This window comes from Mustela erminea, chromosome 17 (genome assembly GCF_009829155.1).
Source record: "Mustela erminea isolate mMusErm1 chromosome 17, mMusErm1.Pri, whole genome shotgun sequence".
Lineage (NCBI taxonomy): Eukaryota > Metazoa > Chordata > Mammalia > Carnivora > Mustelidae > Mustela > Mustela erminea.
The window spans coordinates 65215075-65231283 of NC_045630.1; the positions used below are offsets into that span (position 1 = coordinate 65215075).

A 16209-nucleotide genomic window follows, 5' to 3' on the forward strand; every position below is an offset into this window, starting at 1 on the left:
ATGGGGTGGTATGTGTCCCCCCCACCCCTCCACCCAGAGGACACAATGCCCCTTCTGCTCCCTGTGCTCTGCCCCCCTCCCCACCACCTCTCAAGTGCACATGCCAGGCTGCAATTGGTTACTGGCTCAGGACAGCCCCCTCATACTGGGGCTCCAGGGGATTTTAAGCGGATTCCAGGAACCCCCCGCTCAGTTCCCTGTCCCCCACTCTCCCAACCCCGCAGACGCTCCGGGCCCTAGCCCCTGGCCCAGCTATGGCTCCTGGGGCTCCCTCGTCCAGCCCCAGTCCTATCCTGGCTGCGCTGCTCTTCTCCTCTTTGGGTAAGTGGAGCCGCCCCAGTCTGGGGGCCCTGGGGCTCAGGATGCCTCTCAGCAACCTTGTCACTGCCTTTGCTGCAGTCCCCCCTGCAACCGAAGAGCGAGCAGGAGCGGGAAGGTGATATTGTATTCAGAGGGAAAAAATATATATGTATATAGTTTGGAGGGAGGCAATAAAGGTATTCTGTGAAGGGAGAAGATAAAAGAGTGTAGAGAATTTCCCTGAGGTGGACCTGACTGGACCCAGGCTGGAAAGCAGTAACGTGGCCCCAGAGCCATGTTGAGGGCCCGGTGGGAAGCAGTGTCATTGTGTGGTAGGGAACAGGGTCGGACACCCAGTTCTGGTCCCTACGCATTCCCTAGTAGTGTTTGAGGGGCTTAACCTTAGTTTCCCTCAATAGAAAAGTCAGGGAATGTGATCTAAGGAAGTTGCCCAAGGTTTGTGGTCCCAACTCCTCCAATCCTTTGTCTGTGGGTGCCTCAGTTTCTCCCCTTGGATCCGTTGTCCATTATGTGGGTGAGTGGAGTAGAAGAGAGAGTCTACGAGATTCTAAGAACTTGACCATCTAAAGTGGTCTTGCTTCATGAGTTGACCAACCCCTTTCTTATCCCATGGCAGATGTTGGGTGAGCGAGGGGAAGTCAAAGTAGGGTTATTTGAGTGGATGTTTCCCTTCTCCAAACTGCCCCAAATCCTAGTTCAATAGATGAGCAGTAGACAAATTGGGGGCGAGGGGAAACTGCTCAGAATAGCCAAGGTTCTCTGCTGTCAGCTCTCGGAGTCCTAAACCCGTACTCTTCTGGGTGTTGTACTGGCCTACTCTGGGACATCCAGAGAAAATGTTAAAGCTAGGGGTTGAGAAGGCCATAGTGAGGGAAATGGTAAGAGGGAGTCTTGGAGAATAAGGAAGAGAGTTCTGTCCCAGAACATGTCCACCCGTAGAACCATTGAACAGAACTGAAGGGCAGTGGCTGATGTTAGAACAGGGGAATAGAACTTAGATCCAATGAATAATCTTTTTTGTTGCATTTGGGTTTCCCAAGAGAATGCTAAGGAGTGAGTCACTGATATTTTGTGCTGAGGTGGGAGATTTGAGACTATGGAGCAGGAGTGGGGGGGTTAATGGGTAGGGGGTGCCATAAGCCCCCAACATTGGTCAGACAATGAGTCTCTGTTTGTTTGGTTGCTTCCTCCTCCTCCCATAGAACAAAAGGGTCTACAGTTGCCCCCACCCAGGGCCAGCCCACACACATAATCTCCCTGGAATGGCCTTCCTTGTGTGGGTGAGTCTTGGGAGAGGCACTGGGCCAGAATGGCCAAGAGGAGAGTGAGGAGGGTCAAACCACAGACGGCTCACACGCAGAGTCATCTGAGCTCTGGACTCAGGGATCTTCCTTTGTATCCAGCTTCCCCTAAGAAGGTTACAAGATCCTTCCCTCCCTGACCTCCCTGTCAATGGCAAGCTGTGTGGCAACCAGGGATTCAGCAGTGAGGACAGCTGACCCAGGGAAAAACTTCTTTAGTTATTTTCATTTTTTTTTTTTGGTAAGAAATTTGAGTTTGTGGTGCTGTGGAATACTATACAGCTGTTAAAAATAAGATTGATCCACATGATTTAACATGGGAAGCTCTGATAGATAGATTATATATATATAAATATATTTATATATATATATTCTTTTTTTTTTTAAGATTTTATTTATTTATTTGACAGAGATCACAAGTAGGCAGAGAGGCAGGCATAGAGAGAGAGGAGGAAGCAGGCTCCCCGCTGAGCAGAGAGCCCGATGCGGGACTCGATCCCAGGACTCTGAGATCATGACCTGAGCCGAAGGCAGTGGCTTAACCCACTGAGCCACCCAGGCACCCTATAAATATATTCTTAAGTGAAAAAAAACAAGTAGAATATGATGCAATGTATGTCAAAAGAAAAGAAAGCTCCATAAAACAAAACTATTTCACATAAGCACATGTACTTCTTGAGTGTGTTGAGTTTATAGTGCCTTTGATACATAGAAAAAGGTTCCACATTAAACTGATTAACAGAGATCATACATGAGACGGACTACAGGAAAGGAATTGGTTGGGTGTGTGTATTAAGAGGAACTCTAGCTGTATCTCTGCAGTTTGAATAGTTCATAAGAAGAACGCAAAATGTATTACTGTATAACTTCTGATACATTTTATTTTTATTTTTTTAACTTACAATAAATTTTAAAAACCTTAAAGCCTGCAACTAAGGGGTAACTTAAGAGTTAAATACTGACCCAAAGAGAAAGTGAGACATGGAGACAGAATCCAACTTCTGGAAGTCCTCAAGAGAGTTCTGTTACTGTTGATTTTATTTATTTATTTTTTTAAATAAACATGCTAAAGAGCTTGAACCAACACAGTGTTTCCACCCAGCTTTTCAGTCAGCCCGGAGAGATCTGGGCTTGAGAGTAGATCACAACTACCCCAGCTTTGCTATGGTCTCTGACTCAGCCTTTGACTTCCTACTGGTCTCACTTCCTCTACATGCCTCGTTGGGCACACCTGTGCATCTGATTCACCTCTCTGCTTACAGTGCTCCCCCTGGCCCAGGCCATTGTGGTTTACACGGACAGGGAGGTCCACGGTGCGGTGGGCTCCCGGGTGACACTGTACTGCTCCTTCTGGTCCAGCGAGTGGGTCTCAGATGACATCTCCTTTACGTGGCGCTACCAGCCTGAGGGGGGGCGTGACGCCATCTCGGTGAGTGCCTGGGGGAGTCTGGGTTTGAATAATGAAAGGGTGGCTTCAAAAACAGTAGAAAAGAGTACTTGGGCAGAGGTGGGGAAATCCTTTATGAGCTATAACCTTAACTTTGGCAAGGCAAGCAGCAATCTGACTAGAGCCTATCTACACTGTCTCCCCCACCCCAGCTACCCTCTCCAGCCCGGGATCCCTTACCCTAAGGCTAGACTCACATACTTGCCCTCATTCCTCATAGATCTTCCACTATGCAAAAGGACAACCCTACATTGACGAGGTGGGGACCTTCAAAGAGCGCATCCAGTGGGTAGGGGACCCTCGCTGGAAGGATGGCTCTATTGTCATACACAACCTGGACTATAGTGACAATGGCACCTTCACTTGCGACGTCAAGAACCCACCAGACATAGTGGGCAAGACTTCTCAGGTCACACTCTATGTCTTTGAAAAAGGTGTGAGGGGGTCTGGGAATGCGCGGTGGGGCGGGTAGGGGGGAGGACTGACGGGCTGGGGGAAGAGGCAAAATGCCTGGCCATGGCTCTTCGGGTTCTGGGAGGGTGGGCCGATGGCAGCCTTGGCTGAGAGCTGCACATGCCGCCAGCAGGGGACAGGTGTGGGGCTAAGACCCAAAGGGGCATGACCCTGCTCACTCCGTTCCTTCTTTTCCCTCCCCTCCTAGTGCCAACCAGGTACGGGGTAGTACTGGGAGCCGTGATCGGGGGTGTCATAGGGGTGGTGCTGTTGCTGCTGCTGCTTTTCTACCTGATTCGGTACTGCTGGCTGCGCAGACAGGCGGCCCTGCAGAGGAGGCTCAGGTAAGGGCAGCCTGCCAACCCTGCCTCTAACCGCACCGTGGCCCATCTGGGCAGACGCTCCAGTGAGGGTGTGGGGGACTGGGAGCCAAGGCGAAGAGGAAGGTGGAGCTGCTCTGGAGGGGGGCTCCGGCCTGCAGGGGGCCAACCGACGCAACCCCTTTCCCTGCAGCGCCATGGAGAAGGGGAAATTGCATAAGGCCGGGAAGGACTCCTCCAAGCGCGGCCGGCAGGTGAGTGGGACCTGGGGCGGGGCAGCAGGGAGGGGCGGGGTGGGGAGTCACGCCCCCTCGGACCTCGCCAATGACCCACGGACGTGCGCCCCTCCCTGCAGACGCCGGTGCTGTACGCCATGCTTGACCACAGCAGAAGCACCAAAGCGGCCAGTGAAAAGAAAGCCAAGGGGCTGGGGGAGTCTCGCAAGGATAAGAAATAGCGGTTAGCGGGCCGGGCGGGGGGTCGGGGGGCAGGGGCGGAGCCCACCAAAGGCCCTCAGGTGGTGGTCATTGAGATGGAGCTGCGGAAGGATGAGCAGAGCTCGGAACTCCGGCCTGCGGTCAAGTCCCCCAGCAGAACCAGCCTCAAGAACGCCCTCAAGAACATGATGGGCCTGGACTCGGACAAGTGACCACCCCCCCGGGCCCTGCCAGAGCAGGGGGACCTAGGCTCCTCTTAGCCCCCGTCTAGGTGCTTTCCTCCTTAGCTCCCCAGCCCCGCCCTGGCCTTAGCACGCTTTGAGATGTAAGTTTCATTCCAAGTTCATCCCTCACGCACCTCCTACTTTCCCCACCTTCCTTCCCTGGCTTGCTGGAAGCCCAGGGCCCGACCCCTACCCTTCACCGGCCCCAAGGACTGTGTGTTTGGTGCCTATCCCTCCGGCACCGAGAAGAAAGGGACCTTGACACCCCGTGCCTCAAACCCCAGGCCACCTGGCCTTTCCATCCCTTGCAATGCCAGGCGTGTCCCTCGCGCTTTTCTTTCCGACCCTCCCTCCCCTCCACCAGGTGGCCCAGCTCCACACTGTGCTCCTCCCAGCTAACACCCAGACCACCCAGACCGGACTCTCCTTCAGGGTTGATTTAGGTTCTTAGGTATTTTTTATTTTTTAATCCATTCCTTTTTGTTTGTTTGCCTGTGCCCTCCCCCATGACTGAGTACCAATGACGTCATGTGGTTTTTGCAATTCCCCACTCCCCCATTAATGGAGAGCCTGCCTGCCGAGCAGAGGGGCCCCTGCCGCTCAGTCCTCAACTACAGGGTTGGTGCCCCTGACCGCTTTGGAGCACTGTTCCGGACTCAAGGTCGTGGGGAAGGAGAGGCAGAGAGGCAAAGATTCCTCATAGTCCAAGGGATTGGGGAGGGGCCAATTAAGCGTTAGGAATGGCTTTTAAACAACCAAAGAGAAAGGAGAAACAGATGGGAAATGGTGGGGGGAGGGGAGAGGCTGCACTCCCAGCCAGAGGGGATTGTTAGGATTTTTCTACATTCTGTATATTTCTTCTCAAACCCCCAGTGTCCTTAAATGTTTAATAAACACTGACATTTCCAGAAGTTCTGCTTCCGTCTCCAGTTTCCTCATTCTCCTGGGAATATCCCTGTCCCTGTCCCATCCCCAGCCTCCTACCTTCTCCCAGCCCTGCCCTCTCCCAATCCTCTTCCTCATCTACTGGTTTCAGTTACGAATTTGGCTTTATGGGGGCGCCTGGGTGACTCAGTGGATTAAGCCGCTGCCTTCCGCTCGGCTCAGGTCATGATCTCAGTGTCCTGGGATGGAGTCCCGCATCGGGCTCTCTGCTCAGCAGGGAGCTTGCTTCCCCCTCTCTCTCTGCCTGCCTCTCTGCCTACTTGTGATCTCTCTCTGTCAAATAAAATAAATTAAAAAATCTTAAAAAAAAAAAAAAAGAATTTGGCTTTATGGTATGGACTTCCATAGGAAAGTGGAAGAACTTGGAAATCAGAGGAGAAGACATATTCAACAAATTCGTGCTAAACTGTGTGTCAGGCTCTGCATTTACACAGCTAAAACACAGGCTCCCTCTTTCCCAGGATCTGAATTTTTTTTTTAAAGATTTTATTTATTTGACAAAGAGAGAGACAGTGAGAGAGGGAACACAAGCAGGGGAGTGGGAGAGGGGCAAGCAGGCTTCCCGCAGAGCAAGGAGCCTGATGCAGGGCTCTATCCCAGGACTCTGGGATCATGACCTGAGCACTTGATCCTAGGACACTGGGAACATGACCTGAGCCGAAGGCAGCTGCTTAACAACCAACTGAGCCACCCAGGCACCCCTGGGATCTGAATTTTGAAAATAGGTCAGCCACTCACTAGCTGTGTGACCCACAGCTAGTTATTTGACTTTGGTAAGGCTGTTTTTGCATTTGTAAACTCAGATAACTGCCCTTTTAATTCCAGGATTTTTATGAGAACCACACGAGATCCTGCATATGGAAAACTTGGTACACTATAAATTGATGTGTGATGAAGATATTAGGGATCAGTCCTTTAGAATGTTTCTACATCCTGCCTAAAGTATTACACTTTACAAACTAGCATAAATTCCAGCCCTACAACAGGCACAAATACAACTTTACTTTGGTCACTATCTGAACTATGCTATTAATACCTCTATCTAGTTTGTTGGTATTCTATTTTAGGCACACTATTAATATCCTGGAATACTTAGATGATTATGGAAAGACGTATATACATATCATTTTCCCTGGGGGGCAAGAGGGCAGGTCACTGGTGGCAAAACAAAACAAAACCAAACCCAAAAAAAACCTCCTACAAGTCATCTCTTCACCTTGTTAAGAGGTTAAAGATAAGATTTTATTTTTTCAGAGATTTTATTTATTTACCTGATAGAGAGAGAGAGAGAGAGAGAGACAGAGAGAGATCACAAGTAGGGGGGGGGGGAGGGAGAAGCAGAGCCCGGTCAAACAGGGAGCCAAACGCAGGACCGATCCCAAAAAGGACCTCTGCTGAAGGCAGGCACTTAACCAACTGAGCCACCAGGCCCCCTAAAGATAAGATTTCAACACCAGCTTTGCCAAAGACCAGAGTGCTTTCATTTACTTCAAGGGGCATCTTCCACTTTTTAAAAAAGAAATATTAACCCAAATTCATTTTAATATAAAGGCTAATAGATTCCACTGCATAAATGCGAAGCAAGACTACAACGAGAGGGGCACCTGGGTGACTTAGTCGTTAAGCATCTGCCTTCGGCTCAGGTCAGGATCCCAGAGTCCTGGGATTGAGACCCACATTGACCTCCCTGATCAGCGGGAAACCTGTTTCTCCCACTCCCCCTGCTTGTGTTCCCTCTCTCCCTGTGTCTCTCTCTATCAAATAAATAAAATCTTTAAAAAAAAAACAAACCTACAATGAGATATGGCTTCATACCCATTACGATGACTACTATCAAACAAAACAAAATAACCAGCGTTATAGAGGATGTGGAGAAATTAGAGCCCTGTACTCTGTAGGTGGGAATGTAAAATGGTGCAGCCCCCATGGAAAGCAATATGGGGAGTTCCTCAAAAAATTAAATACAGAATTACCATATCATTCAGCAGTTCTACTTTTAGACTTATACCCAAAAGAATGGAAAGCCAGGTCTTAAAGAGATATTTGTACACCCCTGTTCACAGCAGTATTATGCACAATAGTCAAAAGGTGGAAGCAACCCAAATGGTCATCCATGGTTGATTGACTCTACACACAATTTACTGTTATTCAGAAAGGAAGGAAATTCTGACTTACACTACAACATGAATGAACTTGAGGACACTGTGCTATGTAACATAAGCCCCTCACAAAGACAAATACTATATAATTCCATTTATATGATGTACTTGGAGTTGTCACATCATAGAGACAGAAAGTAGAAAAGTGGTTTCCAGGGGCTGGGGGGAGCTGCTTAACTGATTGAGCCACCCAAGGGCCCCGCCCCACCCCGCCTTTTGTAAAGATTTTCTTTATCTGAGAGAGACAGAGAGCACACATTACTTAAAAATAAAATCTTAAAAAAGAAGAGATTGAAACAACCTGGAAGACAAGACATCTTTTGTTTGTCCACACGATGTGTATTTTTTAATTTAAATTAAGTCTGCATTTGATTGTCCCAGGGCAAGGATCATCTTAAGCTAATATTGTTCCCCCTTTCCAGGTGAGGCCTGCATTCTTACTACTCATTTCCTTACCTGCCTGACCCCTCTTTTTTTTTTTTTTTTTTAAAGATTTTATTTACTTGACAGACAGAGATCACAGGTAGGCAGAGAGGCGGGCAGAGAGAGGAGGAAGCAGGATCTCTGCTGAGTAGAGGGCTCGATCCCATGATCATGATCATGACCCGAGCCGAAGGCAGAGGCTTTAACCCACTGAGCCACCCAGGCGCCCCATGCCTGACCCCTCTTAATGTATGAATTTGCTACCCTGTCTTGAAATGTCCAAGAAATTGGACAGGTTGTGGGTGGGAGTGAGGTTGGGTTAAGGAGGCTATACTCAAACTACACACTCTCAGAGCTCTTCATGGCCCCTCAAACAGACGACCAGTCATGGTGTTCAACTCTGGCCACACTAGTCACCCCTCAGACTCAAACACAGTCCCACTAGATGCTCTGTTACCTGAAGACTAAATTGTGATGTTAACGTGTGACTTTAACAATTTCTGTGATCACGTAAAAATTAGAAGAAAGAGATGAAGGAAATGCTTGACTTAGACAAGTAAGCAAATATCCAAAACCAGCAAATAGAAAACATGTCAGTTCACTACAGTCCTTGTTTCTGGGATTGGTCAAGAAGCCATAATGGGTATGTAGGACCTGCTTCCACTACTCATTCCATATTTCCCTGCCCTCAGCCAGAAGGTCAGACAGTCCCGGTCTTAACCGGGTAAAGTGACTCAAACTTCCATTTCTGATTCAAGGTCTGAGCTCTCACTTGCCCTGGCTCTTTTTTGGTTGCTTCATGTTTCCATGAGCCTTTACTATAAGGCAGGGAAGAGCTAAAAATAGCTTTCCCTGCTCCCAGTGTGCTCCAGCAACACAAATTTCCCCTAGATTATTAGGATCCGTCACACCAGCCATCCTTGAACCTCTTGGTTCCCAGATGACCTGGTGATTGTCTCATCCTCCAGTGTAATGGAAACGTTGTGTTCACTGGTAGAAACAGGAGCAGTGTCAAAGGATCCTGGGTGACCTACTCTTACATCTAGAGCTGTTCAAACTTGGTTCTTTATATAGACCTTCCATTAACAGTAAACTGCTATTGCCTACCCCCAATCTTATTGCTCGGTGGATAAAACAACAGCTGGTTTTTGATGGGAAGCTCAGGCCCATAGTCACCTGATGTCCTGGGGTCTTTTCCTGCTAAGCTCACTCAAGGGAGTTCTGCCCTGGCATTATAAGCCTGGGCTCTGTATCACACACGATTTCTGAGTGTAGGAGACCAATTAGAGGAGCAGAGTATAATGTTTAGTTAGGGAGTCAGAAAGGTCTGAGGTTTTTTGTTTTTTGTTTTTTTTTAAGATTTTATTTATTTATTTGACAGGCAGAGGGGCAGGCAGAGAGAGAGGTGGAAGCAGGCTCCCTGCCGAGCAGAGAGCCCGATGTGGGGCTCGATCCCAGGACCCTGGGATCACGACCTGAGCCGAAGGCAGAGGCCTCAACCTGCCGAGCCACCCAGGTGCCCCAAGGTCTGAGGTTTTAAAGGAGTTTTCTAACCCCTCTGAATCCTTCTGAATTTATTAAATGGGTGTGATATTGTATAACTGTTAATGAGAATCAATGTGTTATCTTGACATTTATATTAAGAAATACATCTTTGGTCTTTGTCCTGTTTCTGGCATAGAACTCCAAAACTCCGGGAATTTCCTAATTGATGAGAATAATAGTGATATCATTTGTTATGTTAGTGAGGTGACATTTAGAAATCACTTACATAACCTAAAGATAGTGCTGGATGCCAGGAGAAGCAACCACATGATTAGAGGTCAGGAACTTTCAGTCCCATCCCCGTGACCTCCAGGGAGGGGAGGAGGGCTTAGAGGTTGAATTGATCACCAATGGCCAATGAGTTTACCAATCATGCCTGTGTAATGAAGCCTCCATAAAAACCTAGAAGGATGGGGTTCAGAGAGCTTCTGGGTTGGCAAACACTTGGAAACATGGGGATGGTGGTGTAGTTGGAGAGGGCACGGAAGTTCCTTGTATTACACTTGTAATTCAGTGTATTCCTTGTAATACACTGCCCTGTATTTCTATTCTATCTGGCCGTGTTAGAGTTCTATCCTTTCATAATAAGCCAATAATCTGGTAGGTAAAATATTTCTCTGTGAGCTCCTCTAGCAAGTTAATCAAATCCAAGGAGGACGTTGTTGAAACTTATGACCTAGAGAAAGTCGGTCAGAGGCATAGATGAAAACCGGGACTTGCAATGGGCATCTGACGGGGGTGGAGAGCAGTCCTGTAGGACTAAACGCTTAACGTGAGGGGTCTGACATTATCCCCAAGTACAAACTGAGTTGACTTGTAGGACATCCAGCTAGTGTTGGCGAGAATTGCTTGGTGGCGTGAGAACAATCACATACACAGAAACACAAGCATGCTGGAATTGGGAGCTGAGCCCATACAAGAGAAATACTGAATGTCAGATTATTAGATTGGTGTGAGAATAAAGAGAGTTATTACCTGATTCAGAAAAGACTTCAATAACAGCGTCCTTCCTTAAAAAGTGCATTGGGGTCATCTAGAAGATCTTACCTTTTTTTTTTTTTCCTTAGAGAGAGCGATAGAGAGTGATAGAGAGAGAGCATATGGGAGGTGGGGGCAGAGGGAAAGGGAGAATCTTAAGCAAGTGTAAGCCCAGTGCAGAGCCTGACATGGGGCTTGATCTCGTGACCCTGAATATCAAGACCTGACCCAAAATCAAGAGTTGGAGGCTTAACCACCAAATACCCCTTAAAAAAAAAAAATAATTAAATTAATTGTTTTGGAGTGGGAGAGAGAGGTGGGGGGGGCAAAGGAAGAGGGAGAGAGGATCTTAAGCAAACTCTATACCCAGAGACAGATCGATTCAGGGCTTGATCTCACAACACTGAGATTTTGACCTGAGCTGAAATCAAGAGTTGGATGCTTAACCAACTGAGCCATCAAGGTGCCCTTGGGGTCACCTAGAAAATTTTAAATCAGATCTCTCTTTCTAGTCCTGAAGCCCTCCTAATACTCACCATGTAATTTAGTGTATTTTTTCTTAGAAAAATGGAATTAACAAAATGACTATTAAGAAATTATACCAGGGGGCGCCTGGGTAGCTCAGTTGAACGCGACTGCCTTCAGCTCAGGTCATGATCCCAGCGTCCTGGGATGGAGCCCCGGATGGAGCTCCTGCTTAGCGGGAAGCCTGCTTCTCCCTCTCCCAGTCCTCTGCTTGTGTTCCCTCGCTCACTGTGTCTCTTTCATATAAACAAATACAATCTTTAAAAAAGAAAAGAAGAGAAAAGAAAAGAAACTATACCAGGAGCTCCTGGGTGGCTCAGTTAGTCAAGCATAGGATTCTTGACTTCAGCTCAGGTCTTAATCTCAGGGCTGTGAGTTCAAGCCTCATGCTGGGCTCCACGCTGGGCAAGGAGCCTACTTTAAAAAAAAAAAAAATTGGGTGCCTGGGTGGCTCAGTGGGTTAGGCCGCTGCCTTTGGCTCGGGTCGTGATCTCAGGGTCCTGGGATCGAGTCCTGCATCGGGCTCTCTGCTCAGCGGGGAGCCTGCTTCCCTCTCTCTCTCTCTGCCTGCCTCTCCATCTACTTGTGATTTCTCTCTGTCAAATAAATAAATAAATAAAATCTTTAAAAAAAATTATGCCAATATAAGATGAACAAGTCTGGGGGTCTAATGTACAACATGGTGATAGTAGCTACTAACATACTTGAATGTTGCTACGGGAATACATGTTAAATATTCTCACCATAAAAAAGAAATGGTCACTATGTAATGAAGCAAGAATGTAGCCAATACTATGGTCCTCATCACTTTGCAATGTATCAAATCAATGGGTTATATACTCTTAAACTTATACAATGTTGTGGATCAATTATATCTCCCAAAAAGCTGGAAAAAAATAAGTTATATAAAAATCTATGTTCCATACTCCTTCCCAGAAGACAGTTTTCATGTATTAAGTTAAATGGAACATGCAATGCTTACAAAGCCCTTGTGAGAAATTAGGCTAAGAGCAGTGTCTTGTCCATTGAGCCAGGCTCCGTCAAGATAATAGTTTTACTGGCTTTCCTCACTCCTGGTTAGTCGTGCCCAGGAAATAAAAGGGATCAGAACACTTCCTTAGGAAGCAGTTGCCAGTGTGGATGAAGCCACATGGGTGTGTTTCCCTCACAAGAGTAGGACATCTGGGACTGAGCAAATGCATCTGTACACACACACACACACACACACACACACACACACACACACACTGAGAGACAGACAGCAATCTCATAAGCAGAAGGTTGATTCTAGCATGTGGATGTTGTTTAATATTGCTTTAAGGTAGAACAACGTCTCAACAGAATCTGACTCACTTAAATCCCTTTGGCTATTCTAAAAGAACCACAGGTCGGGAATGGTCTGGAGAAGGAACTCACCTCTGTCTTTTGCAAGACCTAAAACTGGCATCAAACCAGACCTAGTTTTTGGGCGCCTGGATGGATCAGTGGGTTAAGCCGCTGCCTTCGGCTCAGGTCGTGATCTCAGGGTCCTGGGATCGAGGCCCGCATCGGGCTCTCTGCTCAGCAGGGAGCCTGCTTCCCTCTCTCTCTCTCTCTGTCTGCCTCTCTGTCTACTTGTGATCTCTCTCTGTCAAATAAATAAATAAAATCTTTAAAAAAAAATACTATTAAAAAAAAACAGACCTAGTTTTGATTCCTACTGTAGCTCTCTGCAACCTAGGACAAACCATCTGACCTCAAACCCTTGAGTTTTGTTAAGTTAATAGCTATCCTATGGTGCCTTTCAAAGAAGACATTGAGAATATATGTAAGCCATGTCACTAGGTTAGCTCCTCACCATTCTCTACCTCCGTCACTTTTCCTTTCTTTTCAGTTGAAGGAAGTGGAGGAGCTTCTCCCAGAAGAATGTACTCAGGGAGGAGGATCTAACTCACCATCCACTGGTCCGGACCTCAGTCTATCACCGTCTGCTTCACCATTCAACACCATCACAACACAGACATGAACATTTTGTCTTGCAAAGACTTTCCTTTCAAGGCAGTAAGTGTGGCTCCCAGGTGAGCCCCCCACTATTTATCTTGTGGTCCCTCTCCAAGTGCTCTGCCCATGGTAAAGACTTACACCTGAGCTGGAAGCTTTGGGGGTATCTTTTAGAGAGAAAAGGTGTGCAAGCAGAAGAAAGACAGTGTCCTGACTCTTCAGGCTCGTGCTGGGCCTGGCTTTCCAAAGGCTTAAGGCAACAGTTCCCAATGCCCCTTTTTTTTCTCCTGAACAATATACGTATGCAATACAAACTCAATACCTACTTTCTTTTTTCTTTTTTTAAAATTATTTATTTATTTATTTGTCAGAGAGAGAGAGAGAGATCGAGAGATCACAAGTAGGCAGAGAGGCAGGCAGAGACAGAGGGAGAAGCAAGTTCCCTGCCTAGCAAGGAGCCCGATATGGGACTCGATCCCAGGACGCTGGGATCATGACCTGAGCCAAAGACAGCTGCTTAACCAACTGAGCCACCCAGGCGTCCCACGATACCTACTTTCAAAAAAGTAAATTGAACACTCTAACTGTATTATAAAGGTGAAATAAACAATTAATTTATAATAAAATGGAAAGCATTTTAACCAACTGAGCCACCTAGGCACCCAAAAAATGGACAGAAGTTTAATATGTCACGTCAGGTATGACTACACATATAATATAGCAGTCAGAGCCTTGAACCCAATACAGAATCCTTGTGAGCACAACAGCAAAAAAAGCACAAGTATCAGCCACTCAAATACCACAGGTAGCAGTGTCCTGGGTGACACGGGTTTCTGAAATGGTAAGCAACTCTCGGTAAAAGTTCTGAACAAAGCAAATGATAAGTTCCTTCAATCTACACATTAGTTGCATTTCTAGGAAATGCAGTGTTTAAAATGGCTCAAAAAATACTTTGTGTTCATATGTAAAATGAAGCTGAGTCCGAGGATCCCTCAGATAAGGGGGTCACTCACCTACACTGCTATCCGGTGGGACTTTTAAAAGACACGTGAGATGTGCGGCATTTTGCTGGGCACTGTCCTGGTCACTGCAGTACGCCTAGCATCTCTGGCCCCAAGACACGAGTGAATACCAGGAGACCCTCCTCCATGCCCACCCAACCCCCCACAGATGAAGAGAACAAAAAATGACCCTCACGGATTTCCAAAACATCCCCTAGAGGGCAGTACGTCCCCCTGTTGCGAAGTGGCTTGAGGGGAGCACATGGGACCTGGAATGCTCCCGTGAGTTAAGGAATTGTTGGGTTTCCTTTCACGATGCCTTCATCTCCTCACCCTCAGACTTCGTGTGAGTCTGTTGACCCTCCCTCCTTCCTAGGCCCATGTACCAGCCCTACCTCCCAAGCTCTGAGACCCATTTCAGTCTCCCTTCAGGGAGGATCCAGATCTTCGCTGTGTGGGCCACAAGAGACCACGTGGGTATGCCTGAGCTCAGCTAAGGGAAGCCCTACCCTCAGACTTGGCTGGACAACATCCATGCCTTCTGGGCTATCTGCCTCCACTCATCCAGTCCCTCCCCAAGGTGGTACAAGGAGCAGAGTCTAGAGCCAGACTGCTGTTCCTGTCCTGGCTTGACCATTCGCTTCACTTTGAAAGGTTAGTTGATCTCTCTGTGCCTCAGTTTCTTCGTGTGTAAAATGGGGATAATAGTATCTAAGGGGATAATAGGGGTCTAAGAATTACGTGAGTTGATATATGTAAAAGTGCCTGACACTAGTAATTTACAAATCTTAGATACAAACATGGTCATGACCATTCATGCCCTTCAGGGAGCATTAGGCTAAGGAGTACCCCAAACCGGGGGATGAGCATTCCTAAGGACCCCAGCTACGAAGAGACTGAAGCTGACGGAGTTGCGTGTGAGTAAGAATGCTCGCGGCTAATCTAGCAGAGATGGCTCCCTTGTTTCATTCTTTGAAGGTCTAGGTGACTGGGGAATAAGAAAAGCCAATCACCACCATCATCATCACCATCAACATCATCATCACACTAAGGAAAAAATAGAATGCTGGATGGAAGAGGGAGTGCTGTTGCTAACAAGGCTGGTGGAGGAGGGACGTGGTCCAGAAAGGAAGAAGGAGTGTCTCCTTCACCCTTGAGAAAGGGCTTGCTTTCTGACCATCTATGGACTGTCAGTCTCTGCCTTTGTAGATCTCGAGTCCCAGCGGCTACCCAAAAGACCAGAAAAAAAAACAAACTTCCCGACCTCTGAACCCTCGGTCTTCAGACGTGCAGGCAGCAGAAGTGCTGCATTTGGGGAGGAGATGGTGAGGAACAGGAAGGAACAGGTCGCTGGAGAGTGAGTCCCGTAAGGGCTGGGTCTGGACCAGGTACAGCAGAAGCAAATTTGCTCCCAAGAATAGCCACGCACACACACACACACACACACGCACACACGCACACAAATACACACACACTGCAAACAGCCCCAGAAATAAAGGAAACACAGCAAGGGCAAGAGGGCAGAATTGGGCAGGAAGGGCAGCTCCCCAAAAGGACATTAGGGCAGGAGTCAAGTGCAAGAGAAAGAGATGGACATGGGAAAGCTGCCTCTATACTGGGACCAGATCAAGGAGAGGTCAAGGGTCCTTCCCAGCAAGGACTCCAAGTCCCTGAAAGTAGGTTGTCCCAGCAAGCAGGATCCTTGTCCCCTTTAGCTGCCTGAATTTCTCCCCAAACCTTCACCTTCAAGTCTGGGCTCTGGGGACATGTTCCGAAGATCCCCCCTGCTCAGATCTCCAGACCTCTTCCACTTCCGTCAGGGTCGCCTTCCCAGCCCGACCACCCTCCCAACACAGATGGAAAAGCACCAAAAGGCATGTCAGTGATAAGACATGTGACAACTGAATTTGCTTTTTTTCCCCTTGACTGTTTCTGCCTGCCTCTTCTGCTAAGCCATGTAGTAGAAGAGCACTCACCAGTCCCCACAGACTTGCAGGTTCTGCTCCACAAATCAAAGCACCCAAGAACAATTCCTTACTGACGGATACTCCAGGATTGTGTCTCCAGCGGCAGGAACCAGAGGGACAGGGAAGAGAAATAGGGCTCTGGGGCCCTATGCAAGAGCTCCCAGACCAAGCCCGGGATGCCAA

The 16209-nt window shown here is 47.7% G+C and overlaps 1 protein-coding gene across 1 annotated transcript; it reads left to right on the forward strand.

Annotated features, from left to right (window-relative positions):
• Positions 1-178: 178 nt before the first annotated feature.
• Positions 179-5433, forward strand: MPZ (myelin protein zero). The gene is given in 6 exon segments (XM_032318018.1): positions 179-321; positions 2885-3051; positions 3290-3503; positions 3731-3866; positions 4036-4096; positions 4198-5433. Coding segments are annotated over 6 exon segments (939 nt in total). The 5' UTR covers positions 179-254; the 3' UTR covers positions 4492-5433.
• The last annotated feature ends 10776 nt before the right edge of the window (positions 5434-16209 follow it).